This window comes from Caretta caretta, chromosome 14 (assembly GCF_965140235.1).
Source record: "Caretta caretta isolate rCarCar2 chromosome 14, rCarCar1.hap1, whole genome shotgun sequence".
In the NCBI taxonomy this organism is placed as follows: Eukaryota; Metazoa; Chordata; order Testudines; family Cheloniidae; genus Caretta; species Caretta caretta.
In genome coordinates this window covers 14,466,500-14,489,157 of record NC_134219.1, presented here as the reverse complement: position 1 = coordinate 14,489,157, position 22,658 = coordinate 14,466,500, and the positions used below count along the sequence as shown (strand labels likewise).

Sequence of the window (22,658 nt, the reverse complement as noted above, 5' to 3'; positions counted from 1 at the left end):
ACGCACTCAGCTGACCATTAATACTGGGCCCCGGCGACAGCTGGAGGCCGCGGGCGGCCAGAGCTTCGCCGCCCGTCATCCCGCCCCAAGCTGCCCCCAAGCCCCGCCCACTAGCGGCCCCGCCCCCTCCCCCGGCCAGGGAAAGGGGAATAGGGCTCCCTTAAAGGGCCAGGCTCCCGCCCTGCCGGACTCCACTGAGTTGCCGGGGTGGAGTTTGGGCCAAAGTTGGTGGGGGGCAGAGGGAGTGAGGGGCGGGGGCAGGGAACAGTAAGTGAAGGCGGAGAGGGGGCAGAGCCGGGGGAGCTGGAGCGCCCCGAGGGGAGCGGCAGAGCCCCCTGACGGCGCCGGTCTCCTGGCTCGCGGGGCGCACGGGGCAGGGCGCGGGAGACGAGCGCGCGTGGGGCGGGGGCTGCAGCGGGTCCCGCGCGGGCGGAGGCGGGCAGCGTCCAGCGGCAGAGGGCTGGAGGCAGGACATCTGCCCCCGTCCGTCCGTCCGTCATCCCGCCCCATCGCCCCCGGCTCGGGCGGGGACCCCTGCAACCGGCCGGGGCGCGCAGCCACCCGCGTCCCTCTACGTGGAGCCGTGGGGCTCCCCCGCCGCCATGAGGAGCCCTCCGGCCCCCCCGAGGGCTGCGCCTGCTGCTCCGCCGCGGGGAGGCGGCCGCCCCAGCGAGCCCTCGCCGCCGCCAGCCCGCGCCGCCTGAGCCCCTGCTGGGGAGGAGGGACGGCGAGCCCGGCACTTGCTCCCAGCCCAGGAGGAGACGAGCTGGAAGCTCCCAGCCTGAGCAACGGGGACAGCGCCCGGGACGCTGGAGCGCCCGGACCTGCCTTGACCAGCCGGGGCTGCAGCTGCCCGCGGTCACCCTCTAGTAAGTACCCGCGACGCCTTTCTACCAGCCCCTGCCGGCCCGTGTCTCTTGCCTCGACTCAGGTGGGCAAGCGGGGCTGGGGCTGGGCGAGCGATCGCTCGTCTAGGGGCGGGCAGGGAGGGCTCCAGCCCTGCAAAGGGGACTGACACCTGAGGACGCAACTTTTGTCCGCGGAACTTAGCCTGCAAGGCCGGTGGTCCCTCCCCAGTGATTCCCCGTCGCCTCTTCTCTCCAGCCGCCCCCACCCCTGTTGCTCAGGTCCCCTTTGCCTGGCGCTCCGGAGGACTGGGCTAGCTTCCCTTCCTCGGCTGAATCCCTAGCACCATGTTGAATGCGTTGACAAGAGGCGATTAAGTGGCAGAAAATGAGGTTTTAATGTGTCCTTTAAAAATGGATCCCGCTGTCAGTATTTACATCCCCATCTAGCACCTTGCGTAACATAGCATGAGGCAGGACACTTCGCATTTATTTTTGCTTAATCCACATTTGACCTTTTTAAGCTGCCTATTTCTGCGTGTGTCTGAGCCGGAGCCACGCAAAGGAGGCATGTCTGAGGCTCCAAACCTCGGGGAGAAATATTTCCATGTTGCCTCTGCACTCTTGGCATTTGCCTGGCAATGATTATTGCTCCGGGTTCTAATTGTTATCGATAGGCTTCCCGTCTCCAACTGTTGCTGCAGGAGGAGCTAGGCAAGAAAGGGGGAAAATGTATATCAGATCAAGGTTGAAAGGAGACGCAGCTTGACTGAGAGGAGTCTATGCATTGCAACTCATTTCCCATCTGGAGTCCCAAGAGAAGGAAAAGGGGCCGGGGGGGGGGGCCGGGAAGAAAATGGCAAAGAAAGTAAGGGGGGAAATTGGGGGGGGGGGCAGAGGAGAAGTTGGAATATCTTCCTTTTGAGAAAACTTACAATCCATTGCAGCTTTTCCCTCTTTTTGGCTCAGTCTAGACTCCCATCATTTGCTCTGCTTGATAGCTCCTTCTCCTCATCCATGCAATGACCACAAGCATATAGTAATAGTTTCCCCTTCCTCCTGGCTTTCCCCTTCTCCTCTTTCTCCTCCAGTCATGCTTCTGCTCAGTATTTCTCACCTGAGGGCTGCATTGATTTAATTACTTAAAAATATCAACAACTCTCTCTTCTCTCCCCCCCCCCCCCTCCCCAAACACTGCACATTTTTCACTTGCATTCTTTGGTTTGGAGGTTTCTCTAGTTAAGATGTTTTTAAGCAGCAGGACCCTTTTTTTATTTAATTCCTAAAGTCAAAATGTCTGCAAGAGCTTTTCTCCATGTCAGACCCCAGCATTCAGCGTTTGGGGGGGGGGGGGAACGATAACCGAGACACTTAAAATACCAGTAATGTTCACACATCACATTTCTTAAAATAAACAAACAAACCTGGCTGGCTTTAGGATGTGGAAGTATAGGGAAAACTCAATAGGGTGTTGCTTTTAAAATGACATTTTGCAGGCACTTGGTCTGTAACAGGAAATGAAGGCATTTTTTGTTTTGTTTTCTGCTAGTTTAAAAGCAAACACCAAAGCATGAACATGTTTCATTTGCTGCCCTTCCCTCATTCATCTATTTCAGTTTCTGTTGTAGTCAATCACACTGTGTTCTAACAGGATGGTAAATACAAGTTTTCATGGCAGACCCTAAGGAAATAACCATTGTGGACTTTAAGCTCAATAACGTGATCACAGAGCAACTGTTTGCATGAGTGGGTTGGAAAAATGTTTGGAGCCATGTTGTTTCTTAAGGCAGAGCTGACGAGAGATAATGCGACACCTTTTATTGGATCCACAGATCATGCAGAATACACTGAACGAGCTTTCGGATCTCCAAAGGCACCATCAGTACTTTAAGCAGGACCCAGAGCTTGTGTGTTTGTGATACTTGTCTTCATCTTCAAAGTGCATTAAGCTCAGTCTTTCTCCCATTTCAATCAGTGGCAAACCTCTTGTTGGCTTCCACGGGAATGGACTCGGGGCTATTATTCTCCCCCTCCTCTCCCCGGCAGGAGGTAGGTGTTACTATCCCAGTTTTACAGATGGGGACGCTTATTCTTTGGTCTCCCAGTCTCTACCTTGTCCACAAATGGGCCACATGCTTTGACCTGCCACCCATCACACAGCAGCAGCCAGCCTCCCTCAGGCTGATAATCTGCCTTTTAAATAATTTCCCGAAATAAGTACTTACATGATGCTTATTTAGAGGCTTTTTAAAATGTGGATTAACGGGACTACGGTGTGTGTGTGGAGGGGGGTGGGTTAGTACTAACAGCAAATCCGCAGCTTGCACCAAACCAAAAACTAGCCAACTGAGCAAAGATGACCCTTTTCTTCTATACCTCTCCTCCCAGTGTAAATAGCCATAAGGATGAGGCACAAGCTGACCCAAGATGGGAAACTATCCTTGTATTCACCACTCTGTGCTTAGGGATGCAATCAGATCTACCTGGGATGTAAATACCCAAGCCCAGCGTCTTGCCAGTGCCAAAGAGCAGGGCCTGAACATTAGCTTTTAATTTCCCGGGTTTTTCTTAGCTTTGCTGCAGCTCTAGATGTTGCTTTGATGCTGTTTTTTGGTAGTTCAGTTTTGTTTTGCCTGATTTCTCCCCCCTCCCCCTTTTTTTACCATCAGTCTTTCTATTCTGTGCCATTCCTGATTTCTTTTACTAATTCATTCTCCCCCTCCAACAATATTTCCCCCCACCACATCCTCTCATGCTGCGGTACATACCACTAAAACTAAACCAAATGAGGTGGGTTTGACTCCTTTCCTGTTTAAAATAAACATAATTAGCATTTACTTCACTCCTTATATGGAGAATCTCAGAGCACTTTATGATCATTAAGTCTTGCAACATCCCTGTAAAATAGGTAGGTACACGCTGGTATTGATGGGATGAAGAGATCTAGCTCTTCAGGACAGGGACTGTCATGTATGTGGATAGTGCCTTGCACCAAGGAGCCCTAATTCCTGATAGGGGCATCTTGATAATAGTGAATAATAATAGATTGAAGTATTACTATTTTTTACAGTATTACTATTTTTTGCATTTTACAGATCAGGAAACTGAGACAGAGGCTAAGATCACACAGTGAGTCAGTGACAGAACAAGGCATAGAGCTTGAGTCCTGATTCCTTCCCTTCATGCCCACTGAGATCACCCAGTGATTTCAGAGATTGATCTAATTTACTCCTTTTGCTTAAAAAGTGTCTTTCCTGGGATACAGTTATGGCATCTGCTAAATTTACACAAAGTTGGCTTTGGGTGGGGGAGCGTGTTTGGTGCCCAGGTCAGAAACTTAAGTATCTCCACAACTGCCCCCACCCCCAAGGCCCTGCTGTGCCAACCCTGCTATACCCCTACACTCAATCCAGCCACTGAAGTCAATGTAGCTTATCGGTGCAGCTACCTTATCACTCAGAGAGGTGGCTGTTGTGCAACACCAGCCAGTCCCCTGGACTGCTCTCCCCCACTCTGCCCCAGACTGAATTTGCACCTCCATAACCTGCCCCTCCCAGGGCCAGTGGAGGTGACACATCTTTGCTTTTTTTTAAACGAATACATTTTCGGGCGAGATTTGAACTAAGTGAGATTAATTTTGCTGGCAATGGCTGTAAGATCTGCAAGGACAGGCTCCCCGATGAGACAGGCTTCGCTCAGTGGCTCCCATTGGTTTGGCTGGAGAGAGAGCTCCCTTTTGGCTTACTTGGGAGAGTTGCTGCCTCAGGGCCTAGGGTCTCAGCTGCAGTCCTGTGCAGGTTGCATGCCCAGTGAAACCTCTGGATGGAGGAATGCATCCATTCGGATAGCCCCCTTCCGCTTGGCAGGCACAGCCAACAGCACGTCAGCATCCTTGTAACTGGACACTTCACGTTCCCTTCCTTTGAAGATGTATATGTGATCACCAGGGAATGACAGGAGCTATTGGCTGAGAAACTGCACCATAAGCTAAAGAAGCTCCCAGGATAAAGAGATGTTTAGTTGTCGGTGGAGGTGCCTAGGGACTGTTGCTGTTGTTTTCATTTGTTTGCACTACCAGCCGGTTGGAAATAGGGTTCTAGGGAGTTCTGGCAAGCTAAGCAGCATTGGCCCAGGTCACAACTTGGAGGGGAGCCCTCCCCTGGTGATTCGCTAGAGGATGCTCCTCTCCCTGATCTTCTGAAATGGTTTGTGCAGTGGCTCACCCTCCTGATGTCTTAGTGCATCCGGACGAGGACGTGTTCCTGATAGATCCATTCCAGCACCTCCTCCAGGCACCTTGTTGCCATGGTTGTCCGGGTGCGTTCAGAGACTCCTGAAGCACCAATCCCGTCATTCTCCAGAACTGTTGTTGGGAAGAAGGGGCTTTGGGGTGACTTCCAAGCAGGAGGCACTGGATTCTGAGGGGAGTGGCTGAACCGGGGTAGCTGCAAGAGTCAGGGGATGCTTCTCATGCTGTGGAGAAACCAGTGCGGATTGCACTGGTTCAGCTGGGCCTACAGGAAGAAACTTCTCCTTGGCATCAAAGATGGATGGTGCAGCCAATGGTCCTAAAATGCCAAGGATGGCAGTGACGTGGTGTTGCAAACTCCAGGTGTTCCAGCCAATGGTCAGGAGAGGATCAATTTCCCAGTGTGAGGAGGCATGTACCATTCCCATGTCAGAACTGAATCCCAATTTGGTGCTTGAGATCCCCTCTTCATAAGAGATGTAAGAGGGGAGGGAGGTCCTGCCACTGACTGCAATTAAAGATTTCATAGCACTTGCCTTGTAAGAGTAAGGGTCTGGCCAAGTTCCAGTTGAAATCATTGTATTCTGCTGACCTCAATTTCCCCCTGCAGTCAGAACTGGAGAGAGTATTCTCACTCAGAGTCTGTCCTTGGCTTTTAAGCAGCTGCTATGTTCCAACCTAGCCCTGGATGCATTTCAGCAGCGGGTGAGTTAATTCCTGTGTTTGTGTCAATCTACCTACCTTTATCATCTCAGGGTGCTAGCTGTGGGGTGGTGGGAACATTTACCACTTTAGGGCTCCATCCTGCAAGGCACTGAGCATTTTGGACCCAATCCAGCAAAGCACTTTAGCACATTCAGCAGGTGAACGGTCCGTTTAAAATCAATACTTAACCCACCTGCTTAAGTGCTTTGCTGGATTGGGATTAGAGTGCTTGGCACCTTGTGGCATTGAGTCTTCAGCTAGCTTGCCAATCAGGATGTTGGCTTTGGGGAGGATGCTGGAACAACAACGAGGGGTCTGTTACCAGCTCAGGCAGGGTATCCGCCATGGAAGGAGAGAGAGGACTCCTTCCATTGCAGCCAGCCCACTGGATGGAGGGGACTTCGACCAGCTGTGGAGCTGCTAATGGTTGAGCCATGATGAGAAGTTGATTATGTGTCAGGTGCAAACAAATCTGATCAGCAGCTGTGAGGGCAAAGTGCTGCCTAAAGTATATTTAAATGTCCTTGAGGAGAAATTAAACTGGCAAATCACTGTTTTTAAGAGAGGCTTTTTCCTCGGCTCAGGTAGTTGAGGCCATATTCCCTATGAATTATTTATTGCAGGACTAAAAATACTTTGAAATTCACAGCAAGAGTGTAAGAGATTCTTCCTCCTCCAGCCCAGCCTGGGCGGGTGGGTGGGGAGACTGGGTGTGTGGTGTGCTAGGCTGGGGTCAACTATCTGTTTTCCTGTGGCAATGAGTGTAATGGTGAACCCTAGAACTGTGGGAGAGTCCAGGGTTTCCATATCCAGGTATTAAGGCATCACTTTGTTCCTGCCGTTCCCTCCACTTAACCCTTAAATGTCAGCTGCTGCTGAGTGTTGCGGGTTATCTGGAGAGGGTTTGGAGATTCAGTCCAGTCCTGGCCCGAATACAAGCAGATGCTGAAGAAAGCTGAGAGGGTGAGTTGGTTATCCTGTTGGATTTGACCTAAACTTCTCTTTGAGGACAGAAAGCAGATTTGAGGCAAACTAATGTTCTCCTGTGCTTCATTGGCTCCCTAGCAAGGAAAAAACTGCAGGGCCTTCCCCCCCCACTCCCCCGGTCACTGGATGGGGATTATTGTGCCCATCACTGTAGCCTAAGGACAGAATCACTGGCTTCCCTGTCTGGTCTCGCTGCCAGGCTGTGAGATCGGGCCATGCACTAGTGTTCCTTCTTTACACAGGACCTTATGCTTATTGGCAACAGACCACCAGGTCCCCCTGCTAGGTGGGGAGGACAGGGTTGTGACTGTGCAGGTTGCTGCAGGGGCCACGGTCCTACCACTGCTTAAAGCTGACCTAGCTTCTCATTCCCAGAGGAGATCCAGGAGAGTCCAAGGGGGCGAGACCTTTTGCATTATGAAGGAGATGAGCCCTGCTCTAGCCTGTAGAGAGAGAATGAAGATGAAATCTCATCACTACAGTGTTTGTGTTATTGTAGGGCCTAGGAGCCCCAGGCATGGCTCAAGACCCCATTGTACTAGGTGCTGGACAAACACAGAACAAAGACCGTCCCTGCCCCAAGGAGCTGACAATCTTGACCAACAGCCTGTGCAGCAGGGGTGCAATTCAATAAGTGCCTCCTTTAAAGATGGCTCCTCCTCTGCTAGAAACCTTCCAGTTGAGCTTTAATTATTATTAATTAAATTAGCTATTTAATTATTAGCTATTCTACAAACGCGAATCCTCCCAGCCATCCTCTGTAACTTGACTCATCCCCCTTAGCTGGAGGGAGAAAGTGCAGTTACATAACCTCTTCACCGCCTCTGGAGAATGGGAATAAGACTAAGTGACTTGCCCAAGGCTGCAGAGGGAGCCAGTGTCACAACTAGGAGTAGAACTCAGGAGGTCCTGTCTTCTAGGCCTGTGCTGTAGCCTCCGCTTCCCGCCTTTCTTAGCGATGAAACAGAGCAGGGATGGAGTGCGAAAGGAGCGGAGTAAAAGCATGAGGAAAGGGCCTGGGATGTGAAACAGCATGTGCAGCCCAGCAGGCTGCAGGTCCCCTGGTGGGAGGTGCTCCTCCCTGCAAAGATGCATTTGGAATTACAGCTTTTAATTACAATTGGCATTTCCAAGACTCCTGCTGGCAGCCAACATCTTGCTGACACCCACGTTTGTGTCAGTAGCAGGGTGGGAGGTCGGTATCACCATGTAAAGGAGCCTCCCTCTTGCTCCGTTCCTGCTATTAACATCAGAGGATGGTCAAACATCTCCTTTCATTACTCAGCCGTTAACGATCCTCTCTGGATTGGTCAGTTGGCATTGCATGTGGAAGGGAAAGGTTCAGTGGGGCAGTCTTGCACTTAAAGCATAGGGCACAGGGATTTGGTCCCTGGCCTGCTGGTGACCTGAGGCAAGTCAATCGACTGCCACGTGCCTCAGTTTCCCCGTTGTGTGAGGAGGAGGATATTACTGACTGACTTTGCAATGGAGGGAAGAGTCTTCGCTAAGGTTTGCAAAGCACTTTGAGATCTTCTGATGGAAAGTGCTATAGGAAGGCAGAGACTGGAAGCTCTTTGAGCCAGGAACTGTGTTTTGTTCTGTGTTTGTAAAGTGCCTAGCACAGTGGGGTCCTGGCCCAGGACTGGGGGTCTTAGGCTCTACCACCATATACATGAAACAGTGACATAATAGGATCCAAACACCCCAATATATCGGGGGAGGGGGGGACATCTGGCATCTAGATCCAAATCCAAACTTTGCACATGGGGCCCAACAAACCCCCACTCCAACTCTGAGGTGCAGAGAATCCCAATTTGGGTGCAATGTTGGCAGTTGGGCCTATCTCTAGTGTAATGACCTTGGGCCCAGGGCTCCCTTCCTGGTTAGCTGAGTCACGAGCTGGTGTCTGTTGTTTCTATCAGAGTCTGGCCTGCAGGTCATAGGCCGGGTTGGGGTGGGCACAATACACCCACATATTGCAAAGACAGTGCCTGCCCTAAGAGCTCAGACCCCCACATGGGGCCACTTCTCAGCAGGATGCACCAGGGAGCACCTGTCGGCATGGGAGCAGGAGACTATGTTTTGGACAGTGCAGTTTGAGGCCAGATGCCTGCAGTGTTGCCCCATGAGTGGGGGCAGAAAGCTCAGCAAGGTTCTCTCCAGCCATCCTGCTGGGGGTGCAGCGTAGAATCTCTGCCCCAGCCCCTCAGGATGGGCTGTGGGGCCAGACCCCAAACCCTGTGGCTCCCCTTGGATCCACATGGGTATGGGGGATGAGGGGTGGGAAGAGAGGGGTTAATGGAGATGGCACTGGAGATCCAGAGCCTCTCAACTGCTCCCCTGCAGTGCAGCTGCATTGGCACCATGATGCCTTTGGGACCCCCATTAAGCCGTGATTCCCTGCCACAGAGAGTGTATGTAATGTAGCCTCCAGCCAGGGAATTTCCACTCTGAGCACGGTGGGGCTGATGTGGGAAATGATGCACACCCCTCTCCTCCCAAAGCCAGTCTTTTCCTCCCCTGGTGTGATTCCTGGACCCCCAGAGTACCTTCCTCAGAGTCTGGTGAAAGGGGCAGGCCGGGTGAGTGCTGCTGCAGGGGTGTTTGAAGCTCCTTGCTATTTTGAGAGGTGGATCGAGGCATAATTGGGGCCCTCAGTGACTTAGGACCCAACCCTGTTCCCTTTGCAAACCATGTGGCTTTTCCCTGTGGCTTCACTGGAAACAGAACTGGGCCCTTATAAGCTAAGCTGCTGCCTAGAATTATTGTTCTATATCAGATGGAAACCCAAGAGCAGCTTCAACCTGGAAATGCTTGGAGGGGTGGGGGGAGCTGCCATCGCCCAGAGGTCTCCCCACACTAAGCCTGCCAGTTGTAAGAATCTTTGTGGGTTTGGCTGTGTGATGCTGTGGGGAGGGGGGGGCGGGAGGACATTGTGGAACAACAAGGGACCAAGGTAAACAGTGCATCAGAATCAGAGAAGACTCTTAACAAAAGCCCCAGCATTGACCAGCGCCAAGGAGGCAGGTTCAGATTTTGATCTCTTTTGATTCAGCCTTACGTTTTGTGGAGCCCTGGGAGCTTAATGGATAAGGCACTGGTCTCCTGAGCTGAGGATTGTCGGTTCTAGTCCCGTGTAGGGTGGAAGATGCTTCTTATCCCTCTTGTTTCAGTGCATAAAACAACCTTTAAGTGACTGGGTTTGGAAGAAACTTCCCTTCTGGACAGGCTATTTTATAATTCCCCACTTTGGAATTTCTTCCTCAAAAGTTTCTGGCTACTGTCAAACAGGGTACTGCACCAGGCTGACCACTGGTTGGATCTGGTGCCAATCAAAATCTATTTGGCAAAAAATAATGAAACTGACATACACAGTGCAGGAAGGGAAGAGGTAGTCCCTGTCGCACATTCATGGGCCCTTAGAGCAAGGGGTGGCTAGTTTTGGGGGCAGGATACTTGGCTTCCTGTCCTCACTGATAAATTCTCTGGTTTAATGGGTGTGTCCAGCTTCCAGCTGAGCTGAAGTTCACAGTAATTAGAATCTCCCTGAACTTTGCAGGGCTTTGTCACATGTCGTTGTTTTGCGGGATTAGCTGCCTAAACCTCTGCCTTCTCCAAAATACTTACAGCTCATTTTTCCCCCCTCAAATGTTTAAATATTTTATTATTACCCTGGGTACTTAATCTTTGAGTTGATGGAACTGAAGGTGCCTATCAGCCTGTGAAATACATTTCTTTTTTTTAATTTAAAATGGAAGGCAAGCTGCTCTCTGGTAACTGACAGCCCAGGGATGGCGGGAGCTGGGGGGGAGGGGAGGAGAATGGGAAAGTGGAGACAATATTGCTGCTGAAGATCATTTAAAATAATATAAAAACGTTCAAGGGCGCCCGGAGCCTGAGTTGCTGAGGAACAAAGGGCACCAGGAGGAAAGGATGGAGACAAGGAGAACTGTGCTTTTATTTAACCCCTTCACCTCTGAATTCTCTAACCACATGCAAAATATGCCACAGGTGTGTGGGTGTGTCGGGGGGTAATGTAGTCTGTTGTCGGACTGAAATATGAAACTCATTCCACCCAGGTTGGCTCTGATGTATCGATATAGCAAAGAAGCAGCGGGGATCAGATGATTGTAAAAGCCAGCAAGCAGAGAGAGCTGCAGGAGGATAGGGCACTGAATGGGGAGTCCTTGACTTTGGACAAGTCCCTTCCCCTCTTTGTGCCTCAGTTTCTCTCTCTACAAAATGGAGATGATGGTTCCTGCTCAGCTTTGCAAGGCGCTTTAAGAGCGACCCATGAAAAGCTACAGAAGTGCTCAGTGTTCCTGCATACCATCGCCAAGGCAGCAATGCTCTAGGTAGGAATAGCATAGAGTAGAGCCTATGCAGTGTGTCCGAGAGATCGCCCAGAGCTTCCAGGAGGCCTGTTCCATGCAAGGGACATGGGGACGGTGTGGCTGTAATGCGTGTGACTGCATGCTGTATATATGGCACCAGTCCAACTGCACACCTAGCATTAGGGCTAAAAATTGAGGTGTTGAGCTCCCCAAACTCAGACCCCTGCCATGGCAGCTAACGAGGCTGGAGTCTGCAGGCCTGCCTCCCCAGCCCAGCAAGGATTCACACCTTGCCCAGAGGCTGTTCAGGCCCTTTTGCCCAACAGTCTTCAGTGTACCCCAAATACAACAGTTCCATGTAAATCCAACAGCTGCCTTTCCCTAGAGCCATTGGTTTCCTTGCTGCAGCCTCCCTGCTCTTCCAGGTAATCTGCCTGGGAACCCTCCTGCTCCAGGACCTGTCACTGGGCAAACCTTCCTTCTCCCTGTATCTCCTGCAGCTCGCTCTCCTTGCTGGCTTGTATAATCATCTGATCCCCAGCTGATTGGTTTCAGCTGGGAGGCAGCTGATCCATCATAGGTGGGGCTGGGTCCAACTTCCCCTTAAAGGGCCAGCCACCCTGTGGCAGGTATTGCCTAGCTCAGAGTAATACAATGCTAGAGCTTTTACACTCTCTGTGGGTGTCATGTTCAGGGCAACTGCACCTGTATTCCTCTTCTGTGGCCCACTAAGGGTGCCCACTGTAGGCTCCTGGCTCCTCAGCCATCACCTCTCTTGGGCGGAGACCCGGATCTCTCTCCCTCCTGACCAGGGGTTTTTCAAGGCTGCACAGTTCCCTGCCTACGCTGTGATATTCCCAGCAAGCCAGACTGCCTAAACAGGCCAGCGTCTGCACTTTGCTTTCTCTCCAGAGGCTATGCCTAATGTATTGTCTGCAGTTATGAGTTACCACACAGCTCTTTGTAAGCAAGCACATTGATTCTTAAGCTGAAAGCATTATAGAAAAAACATATTCAAAATAGTAGAAGAACTTACACATATAGTAAAAAGCTTAGCAGAGGTCACCCCAATTCCAACCTAGAGCAGGTGTCAGTCCTTCAAACCCTGCAACTTGGTTTTCCCCATGGAAGTTTGACCGTCTCAGATTCAGAACCAGAACCCAGGCTGGACAGTTCATTGGTTTCTTCTACAACTCAGGCCTTTGATCTCATCTCCAGGAACAGGTAATCTGCAGACAGTGATCCACTCCTCAGGGCATAGCTTTAAAAGACATAACTAGAGGTGGGGGAATTTGCATTAACTTCTCCCTAGGCATTCCACAGGAAATCCACATCACGCTTATTGTCCCAAAAGTCCATTCTCATCTGGCACATTTTCAGTGTAATCTTTTGGACTCCCAGACCTTACGTCATATCTCCCCCAGAGAGGTCACATGCAGTCCTGGCCCACAATAATGCATACGCTTTGCAATTAATACAATGGATCCCCAAAGACAGTTAAGCTTAAATCTATAAGGTTTCCCAAGAATATGCAGGAAATTGCCCTATCTGTCATAGTGGGCTTTTAATCTGATCTTCCACTCAATCTAGTATGGGGAGAGGAAGCCCCAGCATCTTGTGCGGCTAAGGACACCATTCTCCTTCCAGCAGTGGCAGCGAGTGTGGAATGTGCCATAGAGACCCGCAGTGTAGATAAAAGAGCCGCTGGATGGATCGGATGGGAGAATGGTGACTTTAAATCTTCGAAGTGATTGTCAGGCTTACAAAGAGCCAGGCAGTGTAGCCTCCAACTCTTTGCATCTTCTGCCTCTTTGTCCACCCCCTCTTCGTGTATGATAAAACAGCTATTAAAAACTGGGGAAGTGAAAGGAAATAAAGGAATTTCACAGCAATAGTAACTTAGAGAGCAGCTAGGGAGCCTGCACCCAGAGTGAAAGGAGCTGGCAAACACTAGAGCCTTGGGGGAGGGAGTAGGCTGGAGGGAGCAGTAGAGGGCACTGGGATGGGTGCGGGGTTGGGCCGGGGGAGTGGTGGGAAGATAGGGGGCACTGGAATGGGTGGGGGGTTGGGCTGGGGGGGCAGTGGGAAGCAGGGGCCACTGAATATCACGGATCTGATCATCCATTCGTTCTGTATGCACACCTGCTATTGACTTCAGCCAGTGGTGGGGTATTGTCCCAGGGTTGATGGGAAGGCACCCGTGTTGGCCTTGAGTGACACCCTTGCCCCCATCCCATTCCCTCACTGCCCATCCCAGGAGCTGAGCTGACAGGCTTCCTCAGGAGCTGCCTCTATCCCCTATGGCCGGACGGTGCCCAAAGAGGGGCATTTGAAGGGGTGCGCTGTGACTGACTGTTGCTGAGTCTCTGCTTGGCTTTGGTGTGCAGAGTGCAGAGCATGCCAAGCAGGGAGGGGCTGAAAACCTCACTTCTGAGGGGGATATGCTCAGCCCAATGCGTGGGGCTTCAGCCTTTCATCTCCTCCGAGCACTTATCAGAGCCATGGGATGGACACCCTGTGTGTCAGCTCGACAAAAGTGCTCCACAGCTGGGAATGCTTCAAGCCAAGTCCAGGCCCCTGGCTTTGAAATTTCTGAACAGAAGGATCCAGACCTTCCTGAGCTTAGGCTCCCTGCGTGTAGGAGCTGCCTCTCGAAGGCTGAGCATGGAGCTGGTGGTAGCTGAGTCATCGTGCTTACCGGTGTATGCGGCACGGGTGGGGGATGAGGGGCTGGGGATCAAAGGGAGAAAAACATAAGGTCAGCAGGCAGAGAGGTGCAGAGTAGGAGCTGTTGGAGAGAAGGGCAGGAGAGGCCTGCAGACCTGGAAATGGGGGATCACTGTGTGCCTAGCTTGTTTCATTCCCTGATTGTTCCTATGAAGAAGCAGCTGATAACAAGGTGTGCTGCCCTGGAGCCAGGGCTATATGGAGCTGCGGGGAGGAGAGCTGGCCTGCAGGAGTGGAGGTCGCTCATGGAGCACAGGATCCCAGGTGCTAGCCGTGTTCCTCGCCTTGTTGCCAGGGCTTCTGCTGGCTCTCTGATGGCAGGCCCCTCTCTCCCTGCTGCCAGGCTCTAAGCCCCTCTCCTGCTAATTTGTTCTTCTTTCTCCCTGCTCCCCTTCCCCCTCCCTCTCTGGGCCTCCCACCCCGTCTGCGCTCAGGTCTGTCTGTTGCCCATTCCCACCCTGGTTTCTGTTTGCTTTGGGTTGCAGGAACTCGGTGGTGGACATGGGCAGAGCTCTGACGCACACTCTGGTACTGTCCATGGTGCTGGGCTGTTCAGCTGTCATACTGGATCTCCTGCTGCCGGGCCCTGGGGAGCCAGTGGTAAATGTGGCCGTGGTGTTTGGGGGCTCCTCATACCCTCTCCACGTCCGCAGCCGGCTGACTCACCAGAGCTTCCTGGACCTGCCTCTGGAGATCCACCCGGTCACGGTGATTGTGAATGACACCAACCCCAGCACCCTCCTGACCCAGATCTGCAACATCCTCGCCAGCACCAAGATCCACGGCATCGTATTTGAGGACAACATCGGCACAGAGGCTGTGGCACAGATTCTGGACTTCGTATCCTCCCAGACCCAGGTCCCCATCATCAGTATCAGTGGGGGCTCTGCCGTGGTCCTGACCCCCAAGGTGAAATCTCTTCACTGGTTATTTCTGGAGATGGTGGATGGGAGGCAGGGGGGGAAATTAGGGAGACTCATGAAATCCTTTAAATATATAGGCCCAAATGCCCAGCTTGTGTAAATCAGCACAGCTCCATAGAAGTCAACCAATCTGTGTCAGTTGACATCGGCTGGGGATCTGGCCCCTAATGTGCATATGTAAATTTCCAATCATTTTATTTTCAGGGAGGAGCAAATCACTACAATGTTGTCTAAAGTGTCTGCAATGCTAAATAGGCAAGGAGCTGTATTCTTAACTATCTGGTGTTGTAGAACTCTGCCAGAGGATGTTGTGAAGGCCAAGACTATAATATGGTTCAAAAAAGAACTAGATAAGTTCATGGAGGATATGTCTACCAATGGCTGTTAGCCAGGATGGGCAGGGATGGTGTCCCTAGCCTCTGTTTGCCAGAAGCTGGGAAAGGGTGAGAGGGGATGGATCACTTGATGATGACCTTTCTGTTCATTTCCTCTGGGGCACCTGGCACTGGCCACTGTCGGAAGACAGGATACTAGGCTAGATGGACCTTTGGTCTAGAATCATAGAATATCAGGATTGGAAGGGACCTCAGGAGGTCATCTAGTCCAACCCCCTGCTCAAAAGCAGGACCCATCCCCAATTAAATCATCCCAGCCAGGGCTTTGTCAAGCCTGACCTTAAAAACTTCTAAGGAAGGAGATTCCACCACCTCCCTAGGCAACGCGTTCCAGTGTTTCACCACCCTTCTAGTGAAAAAGTTTTTCCTAATATCCAACCTAAACCTCCCCCACTGCAACTTGAGACCATTACTCCTTGTCCTGTCCTCTTCCACCACTGAGAATAGTCTAGAACCATCCTCTCTGGAACCACCTCTCAGGCAGTTGAAAGCAGCTATCAAATCCCCCCTCATTCTTCTCTTCCGCAGACTAAACAATCCCAGTTCCCTCAGCCTCTCCTCATAAGTCATGTGTTCCAGACCCCTAATCATTTTTGTTGCCCTTCGCTGGACTCTCTCCAATTTATCCACATCCTTCTTGTAGTGTGGGGCCCAAAACTGGACACAGTACTCCAGATGAGGCCTCACCAATGTCGAATAGAGGGGGATGATCACGTCCCTCGATCTGCTCGCTTTGCCCCTACTTATACATCCCAAAATGCCATTGGCCTTCTTGGCAACAAGGGCACACTGCTGACTCATATCCAGCTTCTCGTCCACTGTCACCCCTAGGTCCTTTTCCGCAGAACTGCTGCCTAGCCATTCGGTCCCTAGTCTGTAGCTGTGCATTGGGTTCTTCCGTCCTAAGTGCAGGACCCTGCACTTATCCTTATTGAACCTCATCAGATTTCTTTTGGCCCAATCCTCCAATTTGTCTAGGTCCCTCTGTATCCTATCCCTGCCCTCCAGCATATCTACCACTCCTCCCAGTTTAGTATCATCCGCAAATTTGCTGAGAGTGCAATCCACACCATACTCCAGATCATTTATGAAGATATTGAACAAAACCGGCTCCAGGACTGACCCCTGGGGCACTCCACTTGACACCTGCTGCCAACTAGACATGGAGCCATTGATCACTACCCGTTGAGCCCGACAATTTAGCCAACTTTCTACCCACCTTATAGTGCATTCATCCAGCCCATACTTCTTTAACTTGCTGACAAGAATACTGTGGGAGACAGTGTCAAAAGCTTTGCTAAAGTCAAGATACAATACATCCACTGCTTTCCCTTCATCCACAGAACCAGTTATCTCACCATAGAAGGCGATTAGATTAGTCAGGCATGACCTTCCCTTGGTGAATCCATGCTGACTGTTCCTGATCACTTTCCTCTCATGTAAGTGCTTCAGGATTGATTCTTTGAGGACCTGCTCCATGATTTTTCCGGGGACTGAAGTGAGGCTTACTGGCCTGTAGTTCCCAGGATCCTCCTTCTTCCCTTTTTTAAAGATTGGCACTACATTAGCCTTTTTCCAGTCATCCGGGACTTCCCCCATTCGCCACGAGTTTTCAACCCAGTATGGCTGTTCGTATGTATTTTAAGACACAAGAAATGCAGACCAACGTTTGAATGCATGGGGAAGCAGGAGAGTGTCATGGTGATGGTAACAGAAGATCTATTATTATTAATTATCAGTTTCTGGTAGTGCCCTCTATGAACAAGGTGCTCTTCAAATATTCAAAAAGAATGGCTCCGGCTCCGATTAGCTCACAATCTAGGGCAGGGATCGGCAACGTTTGGCACACAGCTGGTCAGGGAAATCCGCTGGCCGGTCGGGATGGTTTGTTTACCTGCAGCGTCCGCAGTTTTGGCCAATCGCAGCTCCAACTGGCTGCGGTCCCCATTCCAGGCCAATGGGGGCTGCGGGAAGCGGTGTGGGCTGGTGATGTGCTGGCTGCTGCTTCCCGCAGCCCCATTGGCCTGGAATGGTGAACCGCGGCCAGTGGGAGCTGCGGTTGGCTGAACCTGTGGACACTGCAGGTAAACAAATCGTCCCAGCCCACCAGCGGATTTCCCTGACGGGCCGCATGCCAAATGTTGCCGATCCCTGATCTAAGGCATAAGCATCTATGTCAAGTGCCACTGTTTAGTTAACTCTCACTGTCCACCCCTGCTCCTTTGAGTGCCACTTACCCTATGATAGCTGTGAACATCCCTGCTTTCCCATGTGTTTACATGGGAGCTCCATTCCCTGAGTCCAGCTCTGCATCTTCAAACTGAAACTCCTGCTGGGAAGTGACAGCTGCCCCTGGGACACTCACCGCAATGGAGACTGTGAGGATGTTGGAGGGGTTTGTTAAACACGGTTCTGAGAACTCCTTCAGTGGCTGTGTATGTGGCTGCCTCTCGGAATGTAACTCTCGCAGCGCAGGCAAAGCAGGCCCAGCCAGGCAAGCTTGGAGCTTGGCGATAGTAGCAGATGAAACTCCTCTGACTCAAAGTGGGAAAGTCAGGGCCAACCCTACCCACACCGAGTGCGAGAAATGGTCACTGAGCCCCATGGAAGTGTCTCAGGATCAGGCCCTACAGTCCCTTCTTTCGGGTTATGTATAAGTAATGACACCCCCTTGGCCTGCCATGGGTGTCAACAGAGTTTTAATCTGGGAACTTCAGCACTAAAGCATGACTTTCCCTCACTTGAACTAACGGAGGAACTCAATTAGCTGGCAGCAGTAGTAGGCTGGTTTCCTCTCTGGGTGTGTTGTATCCTCTATGGGTACATCTAAACTGCAGCTGGGAGGTGTAATTCCCTGCTCGGGTAGAGGTATATATGCAATTTCTGATCGAGCTGCCTGAGCACGGTTGTGAGACCCTAGGCATGTCCCCGGGTGACTGGCCTGAGCCACCACCGGTGCAGGTGTGGCCACACCGCTACTTTTAGCGTGGTAGCTTGATCAGAGCTTGTGTGTGTATGTCCACTCGACTGGGCGCTACAGTTCCAGCAGCAGTGTAGATGTACGCTATGTGGAGGGGGCCTAACAGGGATACACGCCATGTGTTGTGTGTGATTAGGGGAGCGTGCTAAGAGGGCAGAATTCATTGGAGGGGTGAGGAGAAGCGCTGGGAAGAGGGAACTGAGGGTCTGAGTGACACACAAGCTGGTAGGAGATGTGAAATGGAAGGTGCTGAGTAGAGCTGAGTGAAAACAAGGCCACCCCTTGACCCTGTTGGTGTATCTCTGCACCCTGGGGAGCGGGGGGAAGGCAGGACAGTCCCAGGCACTGATCCCTGAAGCTCTCCTGCCAAGATCCTGATCCTGCAAGTGCTGAGCACACACTGCTGACTCCAGTGGGAATTAAAGGTGTCCAGCACCTCGCAGGATGTGGTCTTAAGTCACCACAGTCAACACAAAGGCTCCCAAGACTGATGGTGTCCCCGACAGGCCCATTGAGATTCAGCTCAGGCTGGTGAGGATGGAATCCAGCCCCATGCTTCATGCCAGCAGCAGTTGTGTCTTAAATCACCAGCCCAAGCCACCTGAACATGCATTGCCTAGAAAGCTGCAGGGCGCTGCAATTTCTTACAGGTGGACTGCATACTGGGTAATTATTTTTAGTTTGTTTGCCCATAGCTGGGTGTCAGACGCTGTTACTGTCATCTGCTTGCAGGGAAATGTGTAAAGATTTCCTTGAGCCTAGTTCGCTGCAAATGCGATTGTGTTTGTTTGTGGAAGTTTGATGCCAGGTTCTCATGGGCAGTTTATGTAATCGGCAAATCTTTAAGATCCAATAAAAATACAACCTCATCCCATCGAAGGGTTGGGGGAGGAGGAAGAGCTTGAGGAGACTGTTCCCAAATGCTTTTTTATGGGAAACACTGTACATTACGGGTGCCAGCCTGGCCTGCCCAGAAGCAATGCTTAAAAACGAGATCTTGAGCCCCTTCCCCAGACACAGTGAGCTTGAAGTTTGGTATTAACATGCCCAGCTCCATCTGGGAGAGACCTACAAGCCAATTCAGGAGAGGCAGCAATGAGCTGCCAGGACCCCTGACTGGAGGAAGTGGCACTATGATGCAGGGCTTTAAAAGCGGGGAATAGGTTGGTTTTTTTTTTTTTTGGTGGGGGCGGGGGTTAGGGCACATAGGAAGAATGCCCTCCATGCTGTTTTTAGTGTGGGGAGATCACAACGATTTACCTTTGTTTTTATTTGGGACAAAAGACAACCCAGTCCAGTTCTCAGCACTGGTTCTGTTACTCTTGCAGCCAAGACATTGGGTGTTGCAAAAGGAGGGGCTTAGCTCTTCGGACAGGGATGTGTAGGTCCCCTAACGGGACCTTACTGACATTTGGTTTTAAGGAGCTGTACTGACAGAGTATGAATGGAGTCCCATCTAATCCTCTTCATCGTGGAGCTGATTTCCAAACCTTCTATGGCCCTGTTCCTGTACCTTATCTCTATCACCTCCCTCCCTCCGCTCTTCATAGCACCAGCCTCTCTGCTTCACTGCATGCAATCTGGCTGCTCCTGGTGCAATAGTCTCCTTCAAGGGTCCTTCCATGTCAAACAGCCTCTTTGCATCTCTCTGCCTCGTCTGAGCTTCAGCTGATTTCACAACTCCCCGCTGAAACCCCTTTCTCTGCCAGCTGCACCTCTGAGCCCCCCTCTGCTCGTGTTTATCCTACCCACGTAAGTCTGGAAGGTGTGTTGGGATGCAGTTTGTGTGAACGCCATCTCTGTGCAAAACCAGGCCCTGATCCTACTAGCCCTCTGCGCGTGGACTTCTCTGTGACTTCAGTAAGAGTTCTGTGCATGGAGAGTTTGCAGGATTTGCCCCCTAAAAATACATTGTATTAAGTGGGAAACACAGAACCCTGGAGCTGGGTCTTGATCTATTCTAACCCTTCACCTGTATTTTGGTTAGCAGTTTGGAATCTTTTTTGGGGCCTGATGTTCAAAAGGTCCTTAGCCTGTTTTCCACTTTCGTGGGTGCAGATTTGTGCCTGTAAATAACACGGCCTGGCATTTTGTACCTGGACCAAATGACACTGTTTGCATGTGTGGCTACCTGACTTGTGGGTGCCACCAGAAAGCTTTGTGTGTGTAACTCACCCCTGCAATTAATTGTGGTGCAAATTTAGGCCCACAAAATAATCAACCATTGAGCTTGATAGGACTGCTAGAGTGTAAGGTACTACTCATGATTCAGGGTATCAGAATCAAGCTCCAAATGATTACAAATGGGCCTTAAATTTGCAGTGCTCTGGACCCAGAGGGCTGCAGCACTTTCTCTGATTCTTCCCATCTCCTCGCAGTGGATTCTCTATATTTTACAGAGGGTTTAATTCTGGCAGCAGTGCTGGAGTTCACTCTTTTGCAGGGATGTCCTCAGTTTCCTTCTTGGAGCTGCGTGTCTCTTGGTTGCTGTCAAGGTTCCTCCCCCACTCTGAACGCTAGGGTACAGATGTGGGGACCTGCATGAAAAACCTCCTAAGCTTCTCTTTACCAGCTTAGGTCAAAACTTCCCCAAGGTACAAAATATTCCACCCTTTGTCCTTGGATTGGCCGCTACCACCACCAAACAAATACTGGTTCCTGGGGAAGAGCTGTTTGGACACGTCTTTCCCCCCAAAATACTTCCCTAAAACCTTGCACCCCACTTTCTGGACAAGATTTGGTAAAAAGCCTCACCCATTTGCCTAGGTGACTACAGACCAGACCCTTGGATCTTAAGAACAATGAACAATCCTCCCAACACTTGCACCCCCCCCCTTTCCTGGGAAATGTTGGATAAAAAGCCTTACTAATTTGCATAGGTAACCACAGACCCGAACCCTTGGATCTGAGAACAATGAAAAAGCATTCAGTTTTCTTACAAGAAGTCTTTTAATAGAAATAGAAGTAAATAGAAATAAAGAAATCCCCCCTGTAAAATCAGGATGGTAGATACCTTACAGGGTAATTAGATTCAAAACATAGAGAACCCCTCTAGGCAAAACCTTAAGTTACAAAAAAGATACACAGACAGAAATAGTTATTCTATTCAGCACAATTCTTTTCTCAGCCATTTAAAGAAATCATAATCTAACGCATACCTAGCTAGATTACTTACTAAAAGTTCTAAGACTCCATTCCTGGTCTATCCCTGGCAAAGCAGCATATAGACAGACAGACCAGACCCTTTGTTTCTCTCCCTCCTCCCAGCTTTTGAAAGTATCTTGTCTCCTCATTGGTCATTTTGGTCAGGTGCCAGCGAGGTTACCTTTAGCTTCTTAACCCTTTACAGGTGAGAGGATTTTTTTCTCTGGCCAGGAGGGATTTTAAAGGGGTTTACCCTTCCCTTTATATTTATGACAGTTGCAAACTCCTCTACAACAGGCTTCTCAAATCTGGGGTAGTCTCCCCCAAGACAATGTATCTACCTGACAACTCTGATTATACCTGGGAATTAATCTCCAGGAGGACTGATTGATGTTTCCCTGTAAAAACAATTCAATGGAGATTATGGCAGTTTGCACCAAAAAATCCCCCTGCCTTCTCTGTGACCTTCAGTAAATTCCATTTTGTAAACCATTTAAGATGGAATCGGATCAATTAAGATTTGCTAATGAGTGGGACAGATGGTTGGGGTGGTGTGGGAGAGAGGGAGATGGCCAGTGCGATTCTTGAAAAGGCAAGGTGGGTATGGGGCATGTGTAAATGAAGTTTAACAGCATTAATTCACCAGGCAGGTTTTTTTTACTCAAATGTTTCATTTTTTCATAATCGTAAAGAAAAATATTTGTCTCTTCTGAAGTTGCAGAAAAATTAAATTGAGGATGAATTTTGGTCAAAGGAAGAGTTAGTCATAGAAATTAGGAACAGAAAAGGCCTTTTAGGTAATCTAGCCCATCCCTCTCAGACAGGATAAAGTATCAGTGAACATATGATAAGGTTTCAGAGTAACAACCATGTTAGTCTGTATTTGCAAAAAGAAAAGGAGTACTTGTGGCACCTTAGAGACTAACCAATTTATTTGAGCATAAGCTTTCGTGAGCTACAGCTCACTTCATCGGATGCATACTGTGGAAAGTGTAGAAGATCTTTTTATACACACACAGCATGAAAAAATACCTCCCCCCACCCCACTCTCCTGCTGGTAATAGCTTATCTAAAGTGATCACTCTCCTTACAATGTGTATGATAATCAAGCTGGGCCATTTCCAGCACAAATCCAGGGTTTAACAAGAACATCTGGGGGGGGAGGGGCGGTAGGAAAAAACAAGGGGAATCCTAAACTGGTTAATTTTATATATCCCAAGTGATGGAGTTTCCACCACCTCCTGGCACTGCTCAGATGATCTCTTCATACTGGCAAACTTGAAGGCCTATGGGATCATAAGTAAAAATGTAGGTTTTTGGAATGGGCAGTCTGGGAGATACAGAGCCTAAAATGGAAGGGCTCAGAATG

General features: G+C 50.4%; 1 protein-coding gene across 2 annotated transcripts in view; it reads left to right on the top strand.

Annotated features, from left to right (window-relative positions):
* The first annotated feature begins 398 nt into the window (after positions 1–398).
* Positions 399–22,658, top strand: part of GRIN2C (glutamate ionotropic receptor NMDA type subunit 2C) — a 55,087-nt gene continuing 32,827 nt past the window's right edge. The window contains exons 1-3 of one of the 2 annotated variants that reach the window (XM_048818985.2): positions 399–869; positions 2,678–2,894; positions 14,333–14,756. In XM_048818985.2, coding sequence (XP_048674942.2) covers positions 14,349–14,756 — 408 coding nt within the window. In that variant the 5' untranslated portion in view covers positions 399–869; positions 2,678–2,894; positions 14,333–14,348. The remainder of the gene's footprint in view (positions 870–2,677; positions 2,895–14,332; positions 14,757–22,658) is intronic. The other variant, XM_048818984.2, reaches the window with a different exon arrangement.